Source organism: Scomber japonicus, chromosome 2 (genome assembly GCF_027409825.1).
Source record: "Scomber japonicus isolate fScoJap1 chromosome 2, fScoJap1.pri, whole genome shotgun sequence".
NCBI lineage: Eukaryota > Metazoa > Chordata > Actinopteri > Scombriformes > Scombridae > Scomber > Scomber japonicus.
Window position 1 is genome coordinate 29,701,444 of NC_070579.1, and position 14,898 is coordinate 29,716,341.

Sequence of the window (14,898 nt, forward strand, 5' to 3'; positions counted from 1 at the left end):
CAAAACAAAGCTCACAGCGCCAATGACCAGCGAGCGACAGCCGGGCCGGATGTTGTCCGTATGAAGATGAGCGGAAACGGCCTGCAGCGCCACCTGCTGCCTGGAGTCTGCTCCAGCACTCACAAACTTCACAACATTCAGGTTTTAAAAAACATTTATTATCAACAACATACAAATAAATAACTTAAAAACAGGTCCAAAATCGCAAATAATAAAGAAAAAAGAAAAAATGCAAAGGCGTACCAGTGTTTTGGCTTATATGTAACCCCCATATTTAAGGCAACACTTGGGAGTAACACACTATTCAAGTATTAGCATCAACACTAGCACAAAAATACTATAAATCAAACTAAATACAGTCACACTAAAAGGGGGTCAATGTGAACTAATACATGTGGACTTTTTGGCTGCAATGAACTGGGCTCATAAATATGAAGGAACTGAATAATTTAGTCCAATTTACAGAGAAGATTTAATAACTGGAGAATCATTATATGCAAAAACAGCTGAACTTATCACTGTTCATTGGCCTTTTTCAAAGCAGGCATTTTATCATAGCAGGATAGACACAGGTGTAATTAGTAACCTTAATCATGGCTGCTTTCCAGTTACGTGTTTTAGTTTCAGGGTGCTTGTATTGTACGTGGAGGCTCACTGACATGGATGATTGCTTTTAAATGTGTGACCCCTTAATAACAAGTTGTATGTCTACGAATCTTAAATAGTTTGCAGAAAAGTCACTTCACAGATTGATTGATTTTTACAGGCCAGAGAAAGTAAAATAATCCAGTAACTCACAAAAATTTGAAAAACAAAACAAAATGTTTCTAAATGTTGTCTTTGCTGCTTTCCTGCACTTATCATGCAAGATCTACTTTGAGACCCCCAAACTGGGAACTGAGCCATCATTAGTGTTTTGTATTACACCTGAGCTTGTCCTGTTAATTCCTGTTGTGATTTAAGTCTTTCAGGTGCAGTGCAAGAGCTTTAAAAAGGTGCAGCCAAAAGATGCTGAACTGTCCCCCGCCCCCCAGCTCAACATTTTTCTCACTAATGTCTTCAACATGAGTACACTGGAGACACTGGGGATGGTGGACAAGTCAGAAAGCAGACCAGGTGAAGACACTCTGTTACTGCCAGTAATAGTGACTGTAGTGATGTAGTATCTCCACCTCTTAGCAGTGTTTAAATATAAAACTACTCTGTAATATCTGTCCCCACAGTGTCAGCTGTAGTCACTATTGTATTACAACCTATTTGGAGAACTACAGTACTATGAAATATTAGTCGGCAACAGGCATAACTTTGTGTTTAATTTGGACTATGGATATGGAAACTCAAATGTTATGTTATTCAATATTCATGTAATCGCTGGAGGCCTTATTAAGAGTCCTCACTGGGGCCAATTAGGAAAGTGTCATCGGGGTCTAGAAGAGTAAGTGCTCTTGGGGACTCTCTGAGGATTTGCTCTGAACTGCCCTCGTTTGGTATCTGGAGGCTGCTCGTCAGAGAATCCAGTCTTGAGTCCAGTCTTCGTCACAACTCCCCTGTGCCTCTGCGCCGCCTTTTTCTGGATCCTGGAGGGGAGAGAAGACAGGCTTTAGCTGCTGACAAAGGTACAGCCTAAGAAAAAAAAACATTTTCTTAGCCTGCAGTACTTTCATTAATAAAAGCCAACTTGAACACTGCTATATAAGCCAGCTGCACCACTTACAGTAGGAACGCCTTTACTGCATAATAAAAACACGACATATTAAATCTTCTGCAGATCTTGAATGTGTTCATACATTGGGTTCATGTCATGTGTAATGGCCTAGTTCTGTCTTACTTTCTTCCTCACATGTGACCTTACACACACGCACACATACACACACAAGCACTTGAAAGACATGTTTGTTATTCACAACACTAAAGAAAACAAATCAGGTGAAAACTCACATCATTTCTCTCTTCCTCTCCAGCGATTTTTGAGTTGCAGCTGACAGGGAGCTCTTCCCTCTGGGGTGGTGTGTGTGCCCACTCTGAATAACACATACACACATGTGTAGGATGTATTAGCCTCTGCACTTTCCCCCAGTAACATGCATCAGTAGGAAGGAAATGTACACACAACATTTTAATCTTTACTGCCAACTCTAAATGTCAGAACGACACAAGTGCTGAGATGGGAAAAAACAAATCAACTTAAATCTGTGTCATCACCATCAGCAACACTCATCATGAAAGCGTGTGAAAGCAATACTTAAATTTAAAAAAAAATAATTAAATGATAATATGTGAATAAATGTGACTTCATACTGATATTTCTGTACAATGTTTAACATTTGGCCAAGTTGGTGTAATGTAAGATTTGTTCAGTTGGACCAGAGCTTTACAAAAGGTCACCTGTCGCCTGAGTTCTCTCTCTCTCTCCAGCTCTCTGTCCCAGCTGATCAGCTGCATCCTCTCTTCGGCTGACAGGCTGAAGAATACGTCGTAGAGCTCATAACGTGCGGCGCGCAGCTGGAGGGACGAACAATTACACAGCAGACGATGGTTTGAATGAATGTGTGTAATCACAGTGTCTGTTGCGCTAACTGCTAATGTGGGGAATAATTGCTCATTGGCAGTGTATGAGAGAAGAAGAGAGAGAGGTTAACAGATGGATACAACATGTGTTTGCATTAATACCTGAAGAGTGACTCTCTCCTGCAGTAAAAGGTCCTGTCTGCTACAGAGTCCCCCCCTGCCAGGGCTCTGCTGCTGGAAGGCCTGCAGGAACTGCTGCGTATCCTACGTGTATAAAAAAACACACACGTACAGCTGCAGTATGACTTTTTTCATTTTAACACATTTTAACATGTCTCAGTGGGAAAAGCACAGGTGTAAATAATAAAATTAGCAGCTTCAGTATCAAAGTCCTGTATTGTGCATTTTGATTTACTGGCTCGCTTGAATAAGAATGGAGCAATCTTTAATGTTATTAGTAACACCTGTGCTTTTTTCTATGAAAACAAATCAAAATCTTCATAAGAGCAGTTTTTCTTCATTTTATGATAATAAGACGAGTGCGACCGCAGCAGATGTGACACTGCCGTCTTTACTCACCCCGATGGTGCGCACCAGCTGCGCCACTCTCTCGGTCCTCAGCAGCCTCCGAGTTAAAAAACCTTTTGCAGCTGCTAACAGCAGGGGGCGGCAGCGCTCTGGGAGAGAGCTGGAGGGCTGAAAAAGAGGAGAAAGAGACGAGAGAACGAGTGATGAGAGGGGTGAATAATGAGGACCAGAGGGGAAGAGAGAGGAGAATGCTAATTCCATCAATGACAACCAATTAATTTCCCACGCAGAATCTCAAGGTCTTTTGGTTGGCATCTGTTTAGCGCATCAACACAAGTGGACTTGCAGCTCATCATTATAATAAGCGGAATAATAAGGAGCTGATGTGCCGTCAGTCACTTGTTGATTCTAAAGCTGTTGGTGGTGGGGGAGCAATAACAGATGATGTAGGTTACTGATAAGGATTAAGACATCTGAGGGGAAGTATCACTTTCACCTCAGCGTGTCTGCCAACTGGTGATGAATAAAAATCCTGAGGACGAAAGGATAAACAGGACAAGCTTTTTGCATCACTGACATTAGTGAACAAATGTGACGGTAATACCTGAGAGAGGGTAGAAAAGGTCATTGTGTCCCCAAGACGTGAGCTTGACATGGAGCAAGGGAGGGACACGCTCTGGAGGAGATGGTAACGCGCCGCCAAGGCCTGATAGAGAGAGACAGACAGACAGAGAGAGAGCGAGAGAGAGACATAAGGTTAAAAGGAAGGAATAAAAGAAGTGCGTGTGTATGTGCATGTGCAGGAACGCATGTGCGCATTTGGAAGCGGACAAGGTTGGAAAATATTGAATTGGAAAGGACAGCAAATGAGGCAGGAGGAAGAAATTAATTGAGGGTAGAGAGAAAGAGACAGGAGGGGAGAGATGGGGCACAGAGGCAAGAGGGATGAGATGAGGAGGAGGAGGAGGAGGAAGAGGAGGAGAGGGATGATGTGGAAGAAGAGGAGACAGGAGATGGAGAGAATGAATACAGCCAGAGTTTAAAAAAAATAAAAAAAATAAAAACGACGGTAGAGGAGGTATGAGACAAAACAAAGAGAGGGATGAGAAGAGAAGAGGGGGGGGAAAGAGAAGGGACCATTAGTGGTGGCACTCGGCGGGACGATCTGGCACTTAACCACAGACGCTCATGAATTAAACAAATTATCCTTTCCTTTTCTGTGTCAATTCCCTCGATCCCCCTCCTCCCTCTACCAAAGCGTCCAGCCGGCTCGCTCTCTCATCACATCACAAATGATGGAGGGACAGAGGGGAGTCAAAAAAGAAGTCTTTTTATATAAACGGCTTATGTTAATTATATTGTTGTTAAGGATACATAAATTAAATAGAGACTGTGATTAATAGGGCAAGGACGCCGACCAAGAACAAATACAGACACAAGCAGAAGATGGGAGAACTGGTTGCCAAAGAACAGCAGGCGTCCTTGAAGTCTTGCATGCGCGCACACACACGAACGTGCGCACACACACACACAGAAACAGGGGACCATGCCAGCTCGCCTCTTAGGGATGTAATGAAACATTTATGGTAGAATCCCTGTGTGTTTTTTTTTTTTTTTTTTTTTTTACTGGGGAGAGTCTGAAGGTCTCTTGTAATGAGCAGATGTCTGTAGTCTGCACACGACCCGGGTCTCCACCAGCACACTTGAACAGGTAGAGTAACGTGTGTGTGTGTGTGTGTGTGTGTGTGTGTGTGTGTGTGTGTGTGTGTGAGGATGTGTGCTTGCACGCATGTGGAACAGCGCCAGAGCCTTTCAAAGGTTGTCTTCCAGTTTCACAAGAACATTTAGGGTCAGTGTAATATCACAGCTTAGTGAATTCTTATAAGTTGAGATGTGCTGCGAGCCTATTCTTAAAATATGGGGACGCTGAGATGGACGTTAATTCTTCATTTCTCATAGGTGACTTTGGGTGGAGTTTAGAAACCTTGGTAAAGTGAATTATGGCTGCTGTACAGGAATTACGTACTGTGAGATCTGTACAGCAGCAAGTGATGCAATCTAATGCAAGAAGTGGGCCAATGGGATGGAGGATACACCAGTGTGACTCTGTGCCATATTGGGTGTTGTAGACATATCTGGTACACACACAGCTATCATTCAAACATGTCATTATTCAGTTTATCAATAATATCCTTTCTGTCCACATGTGTCTGTCTCACCTGCAGTAGTTCCTCCTGTTGTCTCCTGTGCTCCTCTTGCAGGGCTCTGACCTGAGCAGCGTGGGCCTGTTTTAGTTGCTCCTGTTTGTCCTTCTGATGGCCATGACCTTCACTCCACCGCACTGCAGCTAAACCCAGTTAACACCACAATTCGTTGTCACATATGAAGATAAATAGGTGGCAAGACTAAATCCCAACTAGTACAGCAGAACGTCCAACCACTTGGTTTACAACTATGTATGTATGCCATTCTTTCAAATGTATTTGTAACAGTATATATTTGTGCATCAGCTCCAGATGTTTGTACTGTTCTTGTTCTTATGTCTGTTTTTTGTGTTGATCTCCATCTAAAGTTCTGAACATATTTTTTTTAACAGAATATGACATAAAGTTGAAGTTCAATCACTTTTTTTACCTCCATGTCCTGTTCTTACCTCGGGGAGTACTAGAGTTGGGTCTGACGTCCGAGTCAGCTCCTCTGCTGGTATCTGCGCTCCTGTCCAGGCTCTCCTCTGTAAGGTGCATGAGCAGCCTCCGTTTGACCTTGGATACCCAAGCCTGACCTTCGCCCCCACTCTCTGGGGTCAGATTCTTCTCCTGAACACCCTGACCTTTTGAGCCCAAGTCAGAGGCGGAGCCTTCGAGGAGCCACAGTCCAGACGGTGTGTCCACATCGTATGACTGGTTGAGAGATGGCGAGTGGGTGGAGTCGTGACCTTCCAAGGCTAACTCATTCCTCCTATCAACTGGGTGGTTACTGGTATCTGACAGGATGGAGACATGATGTGGAGCCAGGGTTTCAGATGGAGCGTTTCGGAATACATCTGGAATGCGCATCCGCTGTGCTGCAGAGAGGATACATTTAGCTTGTGGCTGCTTTCTATAGATGCCTGTCTGTCCATAACTCTGGGTTAGTCTTTCTTTATCTGCAACTCTCTCCTTTTTTCTTTCTGTAGTTAAGGTTTTGACAAGCCTGAGCTCTGTTAACTGAACTGCCTCTTTTCCTTCTTCCTGCAGGATGAGAGAAATGTCATCTGTGTCACTAATGCTTGGTTCAGGTCCTGAATCTTTGTGCATGTTCTTGCAATTGTCAGATGACGGCCACTCCCTGCACATTTGGTCTCGCTCCGCATCACTGCTATCACCATCATCCGTCAGCTTGTCCTCCCAATAGTCACAATCACTTTGACCGAGCTGCATATATTTATCATCTTTAATTTGCTCTGTGTGCTTGACGCCTTCCAAACAGACGTCGCTATGAAGGTTGCTCTCTGTTTGGCTACTATTCTCCAGGTTTTCTGTCAGCGTGGACTCCAGATCTGAGATCAGAACTTTCAGACTGGACAGGTTTGACTCAAGCTGATCGATGTGCTGTGAACTCTTGGCTAAAACACTTGTTACATCACCTTCAACCACATGCTGAACTGCTGTACTCTGACAGTTTTGATGTCCCAGGTTACCATCTTCAACCTTGCAGACTTCATTCAAGCTGTTATTGAGAAAAACTTTCCCCTTCGAGGTCCCGGCTTCTTCATCTTTGATACTCGCTCTCCCCCTGCAGTGAACAGGACTCCGACAGAAATTCAGGGCTGGGAGTGTGCAAAATTTGCCCAGTCCAGTAGTTTGCTCACTGGTCAAATAAAAGGATTCCTGGGCCTGGGAGTTTTCTGATGACACAGACTGTTTCTTAAGGAAGTTGTTGATTTCTTTAGGTTCTGTTATGACCTCTTGTGAAATGTTCAGCTTATTATTTATTAAGGTTGTTTCTTCCTCAGTGTTTGTCATTTCCTTCATATTTCCACCTCCTGTTAAATGTGTGCTTTCAGATTTACAGTTCGCCCTTTTTCCAGTTAACTCACTTCCAATCATCCTTTCATTTTCCCAAGATTTCTTTGGTGAAGTTTCCACTGATGGGATAAAAGTGCCTCTCATCTCTTTAGTTTTCTTCCCCTCTGGACTCCCTGTCCCCTTGAAGGGGAACTCGTCATTCTCCTTGTCAGAGAGACTCTGCTCCTCAACTCTTGGCTGTTCTTGTGCTCTCTCTTGGATTTTAGTGTTTCTGGCTTGGCTCCTAAGCATCCGCTGGTGCCGCCGATACTCCTGAGATTTCTTAAGCAAGGCCTGGAGGCTCAGACGATAATGCTGCTCACAAAGTTTTGAGTCCGCTTCTTCTGACTGGTTGTCTGCTGGTTCTGTTTCTCCCCAGGTGTGCTGGACACGCTGTTCTGAGTTTAATGTCTGCGATAACTCTGGATTGTCTGAGAAGTCACTGTTGTCTAACGAAGACACTGGGACCTCAATTCTGTCCAAATTTCCATCTTTGTCAAGGTCAAGTACTGTGGTAGAGGGAAGGTCAACTTCACTCTCTGTACTGTCCAGATGGCTGTTTTCAGATTCTTCTCCTGGAAAGTAGTCACATGTGACTGCATCCTCCTGGAGTGAGGTACAATTGTCTTCAATAGGTATAAAATGATTACAAAAGGATGACTCTAGTCCGCTTCTCTCCAGTTCCTCTCCATCAATGGGAGGGTGGCTAATAATATCTGGCATCTTGGCGATTGTGTTAGAGGTGTTGTGAAGGAAAAAGCCACCCATATCATCAGCTCCCTCCATAGAACCGAAGCCATGGCTCTCTCTCCCTATATAAATCCTTTCAGAGACACTGGTGGTGTTTTCGACATTCTCGTAGGTCACATAGCCTGAGGACACTGACTGGTGGCTCTCACCATTAAGTGAACTTGGTTGAAGTAGCTGTTGGCTGTCGTGATGGTCAATAAGGCATCCCTCCTGGTAACTTGTCTGAGGTGTCACATTAGAGGTGAAAAAGGCACTATATGTAGTTGATGACAATGGAAGAAGAGAAATGCCATCCTCTCCTTTCCTCACTGGTGGTGAAAAGAGTGACAGACTATCCTTTGTCCCTATAGAGAAACTGCTGTGCGACTCTGATCCACAATTGGTGTTATGGGAATATGAAGACTTAGTTTTAATCTCTGATTCTTGAAGCAACTCCTCCAATGTTGGCGTATTCCTCAGCTGCAGTTAATGAGATATCGAGAGATCAGAGGAAATTTGTTTACTTTCATTTTGTCAAAATCATGTATGATATCATTATATGACAGAAAATATCTGCAATTTATCATTTTCACTCCACAATTAGTGGATTTTGTGTTTAAACCTTAAATACCACAGTGTGTAACTCAAAGTTTCTCTCATACGCACAGTTAGGTAGGTACACAAATGCATGGACATTAGACTTGCAAAAAGTAGAGTTGAAATCTCAGCTCCAGTTACCTGAACACTGTGTAGAATAGTTTGCACATAGGCCATCCTTTGATTGTCCTTAAACTGTCTGTGGGCTGCAGCCTTCTGTGCTGCATCTCTGTGTCGCAGCATTTCATCTCTCTGTTCCCCTGAGAGCTGTTATCAGTAGAAAGCAGACGTGGGACCTCATTCACATTTCATTCAATCAGCGGTTACTTTCATAATCGATCATTCTGTTGATTTCTAGATAAATGGATTAATCGTTGAATTCAAATATTCAGAGGTAGATAAAAATGGCCCTCAAAACCACCCAGAGCACCAGGCGACCTCATCCTTATGCTTGTTTTATGAAACTAACTAATCTCATATACATTCAGTATACAATGAAATAAAACAGAATAAACTACTTTAAAATTAAAATGAGTAATGGACTAATATTATCATCCACTCAAATAACGATTGAGCACCAGTTCACATCTAACAATTACAGCCCGACATTGATATCCATCTTCACAACCAAAAGACAAGAGACAGCACGCTGGTGAAGGCTTCTTTTATAGCTAAAATTAAAAGCTGGTATCAAGATTTTATTGGAAACCAAGTAAAACAGCTCATACCAGAGGAGGAAGGATGGGTTGTCCATAGAAGCGGATGAGAGAAGATACAGCTAAAGGTTTGTGTTCCTCCTCCTCATCACTTTTCCTCAACTGAGAGAGACGATTCTGCACAAAGTTGTCGTAGTCCTCCATCAAGTGTCATCTGCATGCGGTACTTAGTCGAGTTAGATAGTTTAAGTGCTTACCAATGTAAGTATGTTAACATTATCTTGATGCCGAGCTAGCGAGCTAACGCGTTAGCTATCGTTGCTCTGGTCAGCATTTAATAACAAATGATAAAGTTAAAAGATTGTAAACACGTCACATAGTAGAGCCGAGCACAGAGGAGTAGCTCTGTGGTGTTACTTCAGATGAGACAGCAACATGTTAGGATACAAAGCTCAGATACAAAAAGTCTCCATCAGAGTGTGTCGTTGTTTACATTTTTAACCGCCTCTCCCGTCGTATTTTTCACACCCGCATTCTGAGAAGACCCGCCCTACTCCGCCTCTGATTGGCTACTACTCCTTGCCTTCCTTGGTTATATTGGTTAGGTTTAGGTATGATGCATGAGATGGTTGGATGGTTGGCTTCAGAGGCAGACTAGGGGCGGGTCTGTACAGAATGCGGGTGGGGAAAGTATCGCGCCTCTCTTCGCTCTCTTCCCGGAGTGACAGTTTGGAAACCGGTGAAGCGCTCACAAATCCCGCAGTGGATTATCAGCGCGGACACGGATTTACCAGAATAAAGGACGAATATCGCCCCAGAACATAAACAAATACTAACATCATGTAAACCACACCAATATAAATTAGCAGGTTAAACATCTATATCTTTGTCAACTATATCGCTATTAAGATTGTATCATTAACGATTGAAAAACTATGGCTCTCCACGTTTTTACATGATCCGGACCGGTGTGTGTGGTGAGGAGAGTTGACGTTGACTCGTTACTGCCCCCTGCAGACCAGACTCGCTAAACAAAGGATTCAGCAGGCGTCAAATAACACTAGGAGTTAACCGTGTAATAACATTTTTGCCGTTCTTTGTAGATCTAAATATAAACTTATAGGCACCCGCCAATTTCATAATAACTTGCATCAATATTACATAATATTATTTGTACAAATACGTGAATTCTTCTCAGAATTGTGCTGTTTTCTATATTTGGTGTTTGTCTTTTGTCTTCTCTTACTGGCACAGTATCCACCTCTTCAAAGCTGCATATGCACATAAACTTTGTTCATTCAAATTACTCATACACCAGTAAATGTTTAACAGGAGTGTGTTACTGCAACATAAATCTTTTACCTGCCACAGCAGGAAAAGCAGAGGTGAAATTAGTTACAATTGTAACACAAGCAAACACACACAGGTGTTATTAGTTACACCTGTTCGACAAGTCAAAATGTTTGCTGTTGAAGAAAAAAAACAGAGTCTGTGTCTACCTTTGAATTGTGACACACATTTACAACTAATAGGCCTATAATGTGTGTCATGAATATATAGAGACAATTTAAAATAGGCATTTATTTCAGTTGTTTGTTTTTACAATATAACAGTACAGACTTTACGTTTGTAATGTGGTTGGGAAAAAAGCCCATCAGTGAAAACTGGATTATGCTTTCACTGTGATGCATAGTAATGTTGAGACTTTTCCAAATATTTTTAATCTTGAATGCGAAAAAAGGGGCTTAATTATGTTTATTCCAACCAAATTATTTCTAAGTATATATTCCCCTTTTTTCTAACTATTTTACAGTACTGTGTATTTGTAATGCAGAGATTTCTTTAATCAAAATTAAAAATCACAACACAGAGTATGGCTACTGTATGATAATAACACTAATCAAGATAAATAACCAAAACATATAAACATGAATTTAAATTCAAATGCATCCTATACCTTCTCAAAATACTTTCATTTGGGCTCAGCACCCTATTGATAATATTAATATAATAAAAAAACTATTTAGATGAAGAAATGATATTCCTATATAATACACAGATAGATACACATGAAAGCTGTTCCATTTTAAAACATGTTTATTGGTCATATACAAAATAAAGTAAGCTGTTTATCAACAAACATACAGTATATACATCAATAAATTAAAAGATGCATCAGACTGATGATGAAACAGTTAATCTCATGATTACCAATACCTTGTCATCATCACTTATGTATCTACAAATTGAAAAAGAAAAGGTACAATAATTTAGTTGAAGATAAATACTTACAAAGACTGTCACATTTTAAGTATTTTCCCATAGAAAGTACTGTTGTATAATAATTTATTACACCCCATACAGAAATATTACAAAACACAGAATTTGCTATTACAAGGGCTTTTCTGAATAGGCTACGCCATATTCACACAAACTCACTACTTTTCTATAGCTTTAAACTGACCATTATATACTTTTAGATACACAAAAATATCCCAGCTCCCATGAGCAACCTGGCCGAAAGCTCACCAGTAGACACATGTGGTGCGATGAAGAGAGGAGGAAAAAAAGTGAACAGGAGTAAAATTAGGGAGGAAAACAGAAGAAAAAGTAGAAAAAAATTAATAAGTTAACGTGATGATGTGATACCTGGACTCAGGGTAAGATTTTATGTTGGAGGTTGTGCAATTGACGAGTGCAGGGGCAGCAGAGTGAGTGCTTGAGAGCAGCAGAGGAGGTAACTTAGGAGGCAAGACAAACATTATTATTGATGAACACCAAACAAACGATCAAAGGAATCCTTGGTTCATTTACTCTCATCGATCGGCATTGGAGGTGGGTGAAAGGGCCTTTAGAGTCTGGTGGCGTGATTCACTAGGCAGGAAAACATCTGAATGACTACATACCGATTGGCCCAGCAGCAAGATAAGGAGTTAATGATTTGCATCTTTTGCATCTTCTAAAATAATCGGATGTTTTGAAGGGCTTGGCAGCCTGCTGAGTTAACTCACAGACACTATGCAGAAAAAGATGAGTGGAGTGAGAAAGCGTTTTATCAAATGTGTCTCCACCATTCCTTTCCTGCTCTGTAAAATATTTATGAACGTGGTTTGGGAGTGGTTGCTTGGGTTTGTGATGAAATGTCTTTTCATAAAAGGAGGATGTGACCCTTCTACAGACAGCGGGAAATAAGGTCAGCGTGTCTTAAAAGCTCATAAACTCTTGTTATGAAAAGTCACCAAGCCATAATCACTAAAGGTCAGTGTTTGTCTGCTGATTGTGTCGGCTGAGTGAAGGTTAGGATGAAGCCTTCTGCAACGTTTCACCTCATTTGTAAGTTACTAAGAAACCAAAACACAGCGCTTCACATCGGAGAAATACCACAACCACCAATTCAAAGTCTGGAAGACAAAAATAATGATACTCTTGAGTTCGACTGGAGGCCTTGCATGACAGCTACAGTATATTTTGCATCTTCTGGAAATGCATAAGAAATATTTGATGACTTCATATCTTCACAGTTAATTGAATATAGTAAGTAACGCTGAGAAAAAGCGATGAAAGCCACAACATTTAAAGCCAGTTTTAAACAGAGACAAACTGACATTGCATTTGATAACCAATGATAGATTACTAAACACTCTGTATATAAGCTCTTTCACTTTGTCACATCACATTGTACCTGCAATTTTAAAACAGATCATTTGACACGACTACGATAGCATTGCTGCTCCTGTGCAGCAGGAGTTCTAATTTTGCCTACATTTTGCATAATTAGAGATTTCTATTTAACAGCAGCTACCATCTTGACACATTTATTTTTACGCAGTATGCATCCCTTTTTTCCCCTCTTTTTTTTTCTTTTTAAAAAGGAGAGCATAAAAAGCACAAACTAGATGAAAACATATAGTTTGACAGTGGCACATACAATACATATATGTCAACAAGCACCAGGAAGTTTTGCAACCTAATCGTAGTAAGTTGTCTTTCCTCCTATTTTTATACCAACAAGACCACACAAACCACACAGGATTTGCCAGTCAAAAACAGAATAACATCATTCAACAAGCAAAAGTAAAGACAGACAGGAAGCAACAGAGTAAGAGAGAGAGAAATAAAACGTCAACAAAAATCCAATATCTTATCAAATAAAAGCAATCCTGCCATTACAAAACAGACATTCATAAGAATACTGGGTGTGATACCATCATCATTTTTGACATTTGTAGCTCTCTGGTTTTACAGTAGATTGGACGTCCAAATTGTTATCAGTGTAAATAAAGCTTATGCATATTGTTCACCTGTTTGAATTTTGTTGTATATTATTGTAGGGCCCAGATGAGGACAGACCTTACTTATGTTAATAACTGCACAGCAGTAGGTTAACTAACCCCCTTAATCTTCACAGTGGAAAACAGTGGTTCAGGTAAAACATGTTGTTGCATGTATGTCATGGTTTCATCATTGTAAATTGCATCTATTTCAGTGAATGACTTAATTTAAAATCATGTTTTCCTCAGTTAAAAAAGAACAGTTTGAGGCAAGGCTACTTCATAATGGTAAACCTCACTCTTTGACAGACAAACCATTAAATAACACAACAGATTTTTCACTTTGTAAAACACCAAATACAATAACAAATGCCTTTTCACTTCCGGACACTCACAGAACAGTTCAAAAAAACAAATAAAATAGGAACAATATTAAATATACATAACTATATAAAACATACACAGCCGAAACAAAATATCTTCATCACACACATTACAAAAATAACTTATTAAAAAAAAAGGGGGTGATGCAGCCTGAGAGGCCCATTGTTGAGTTTCACATCTCTGTTACTTTGCAGGATGACCTGAATACACAATATCCTGAAGCTAGTGAGGTTAACCAGAGCACTTCCTCATCTCATTGGCTAATTCATTTGCAATAAACGAGCCTCGAACACTGCAAACACCAAAATAAAGCCACAAAGGCCTATCCAGAAAAATGGGAAATATTATAAATCATGAGTGCAGCTTAATGGGCAGATAAATACATGAGCTGACACGTCTGCAGTGTCGGAGCTGGAGCTGAATGATTGGGTCCTGGAGGACAAAGACTTTACCATTAGAGTAGGAGTGCAGTTACCCACAGTGTCATCACCCGCTTCGGCCTGATATCAAACAAGAATCAAAGTCATACCCATGAAATAGTGAACGTTATAGTTACCTCGTCACATACCTACACAGCACACCACACGCTAGTTCACGGTTACACACACGTGCCTAGTCACTAGAGAAAAAACAAAGCTATTCAGTAGTTAAGCCACTTTTGGTACAATTGCAAAATAGAGAGATACTGTATATCAAACAGATTTTGTTAGATGTTTTTTTTTTTTTTTTTTTTTTTTTTTTTACAGGTTGTTACAAACAATGCAAAGATAATTGTCTTTATAAAACTCCAGACTCTACCGTACATTGACAAAGATTCTTTGAGTATAGAACACCACATTAGACTACTTTTATGGTAAAGCTCGTGTGAAATGACACCCCATTTGTGTGACTGGAAATTCAAAGAAAAGGCTCAAAGTTTGACATTTTATAAAGTCTGCCAGCCAGCCAGTCATCATATCTACACTTGCAAAGTGAACTTTGTGGTTAAAAGCAAGAGGAATGCAACGTAAACCACTTTGATTTGAAGATTTTTTAAAAAAGAAAGAAAAAAAGGTAGATATAATAACCTTGATTTCTGAGCCAGTAGCCAATGAAATGAATAAACATCCAGTATGAACCAAGTAATTCATAAAAAACAGATACTTTCCAAAAAAGCAGATTCTGTGAAACAAATCGGAA

At 40.7% G+C, this 14,898-nt stretch overlaps 1 protein-coding gene across 1 annotated transcript; it reads right to left on the bottom strand.

Moving 5' to 3' along the window:
• Positions 1-1,190: 1,190 nt before the first annotated feature.
• On the bottom strand, positions 1,191-9,554 carry si:ch73-100l22.3 (uncharacterized). Its single transcript, XM_053327047.1, has 10 exons — positions 9,137-9,554; positions 8,550-8,675; positions 5,690-8,291; positions 5,256-5,383; positions 3,641-3,742; positions 3,088-3,204; positions 2,671-2,772; positions 2,386-2,502; positions 1,939-2,021; positions 1,191-1,577 (listed from the first exon to the last, which is right to left on the bottom strand). Exons 1-10 carry the CDS (start codon positions 9,266-9,268, stop codon positions 1,418-1,420), a joined length of 3,669 nt encoding a protein of 1,222 aa, XP_053183022.1. The 5' UTR covers positions 9,269-9,554; the 3' UTR covers positions 1,191-1,417.
• Between the last annotated feature and the right edge of the window lie 5,344 nt (positions 9,555-14,898).

Bases quoted from the DNA above. Each gene is read 5' to 3' on its own strand.
- si:ch73-100l22.3 (XM_053327047.1), bottom strand. From the start codon at position 9,268: ATGGAGGACTACGACAACTTTGTGCAGAATCGTCTCTCTCAGTTGAGG. The intron at 3,743-5,255 runs GTGAGACAGACA...TCTCTCTATCAG, and splicing joins AACAGGAGGAACTACTGCAG to GCCTTGGCGGCGCGTTACCA. The intron at 2,503-2,670 runs GTATTAATGCAA...TCGTCCCTCCAG, and splicing joins AGGAGAGAGTCACTCTTCAG to CTGCGCGCCGCACGTTATGA.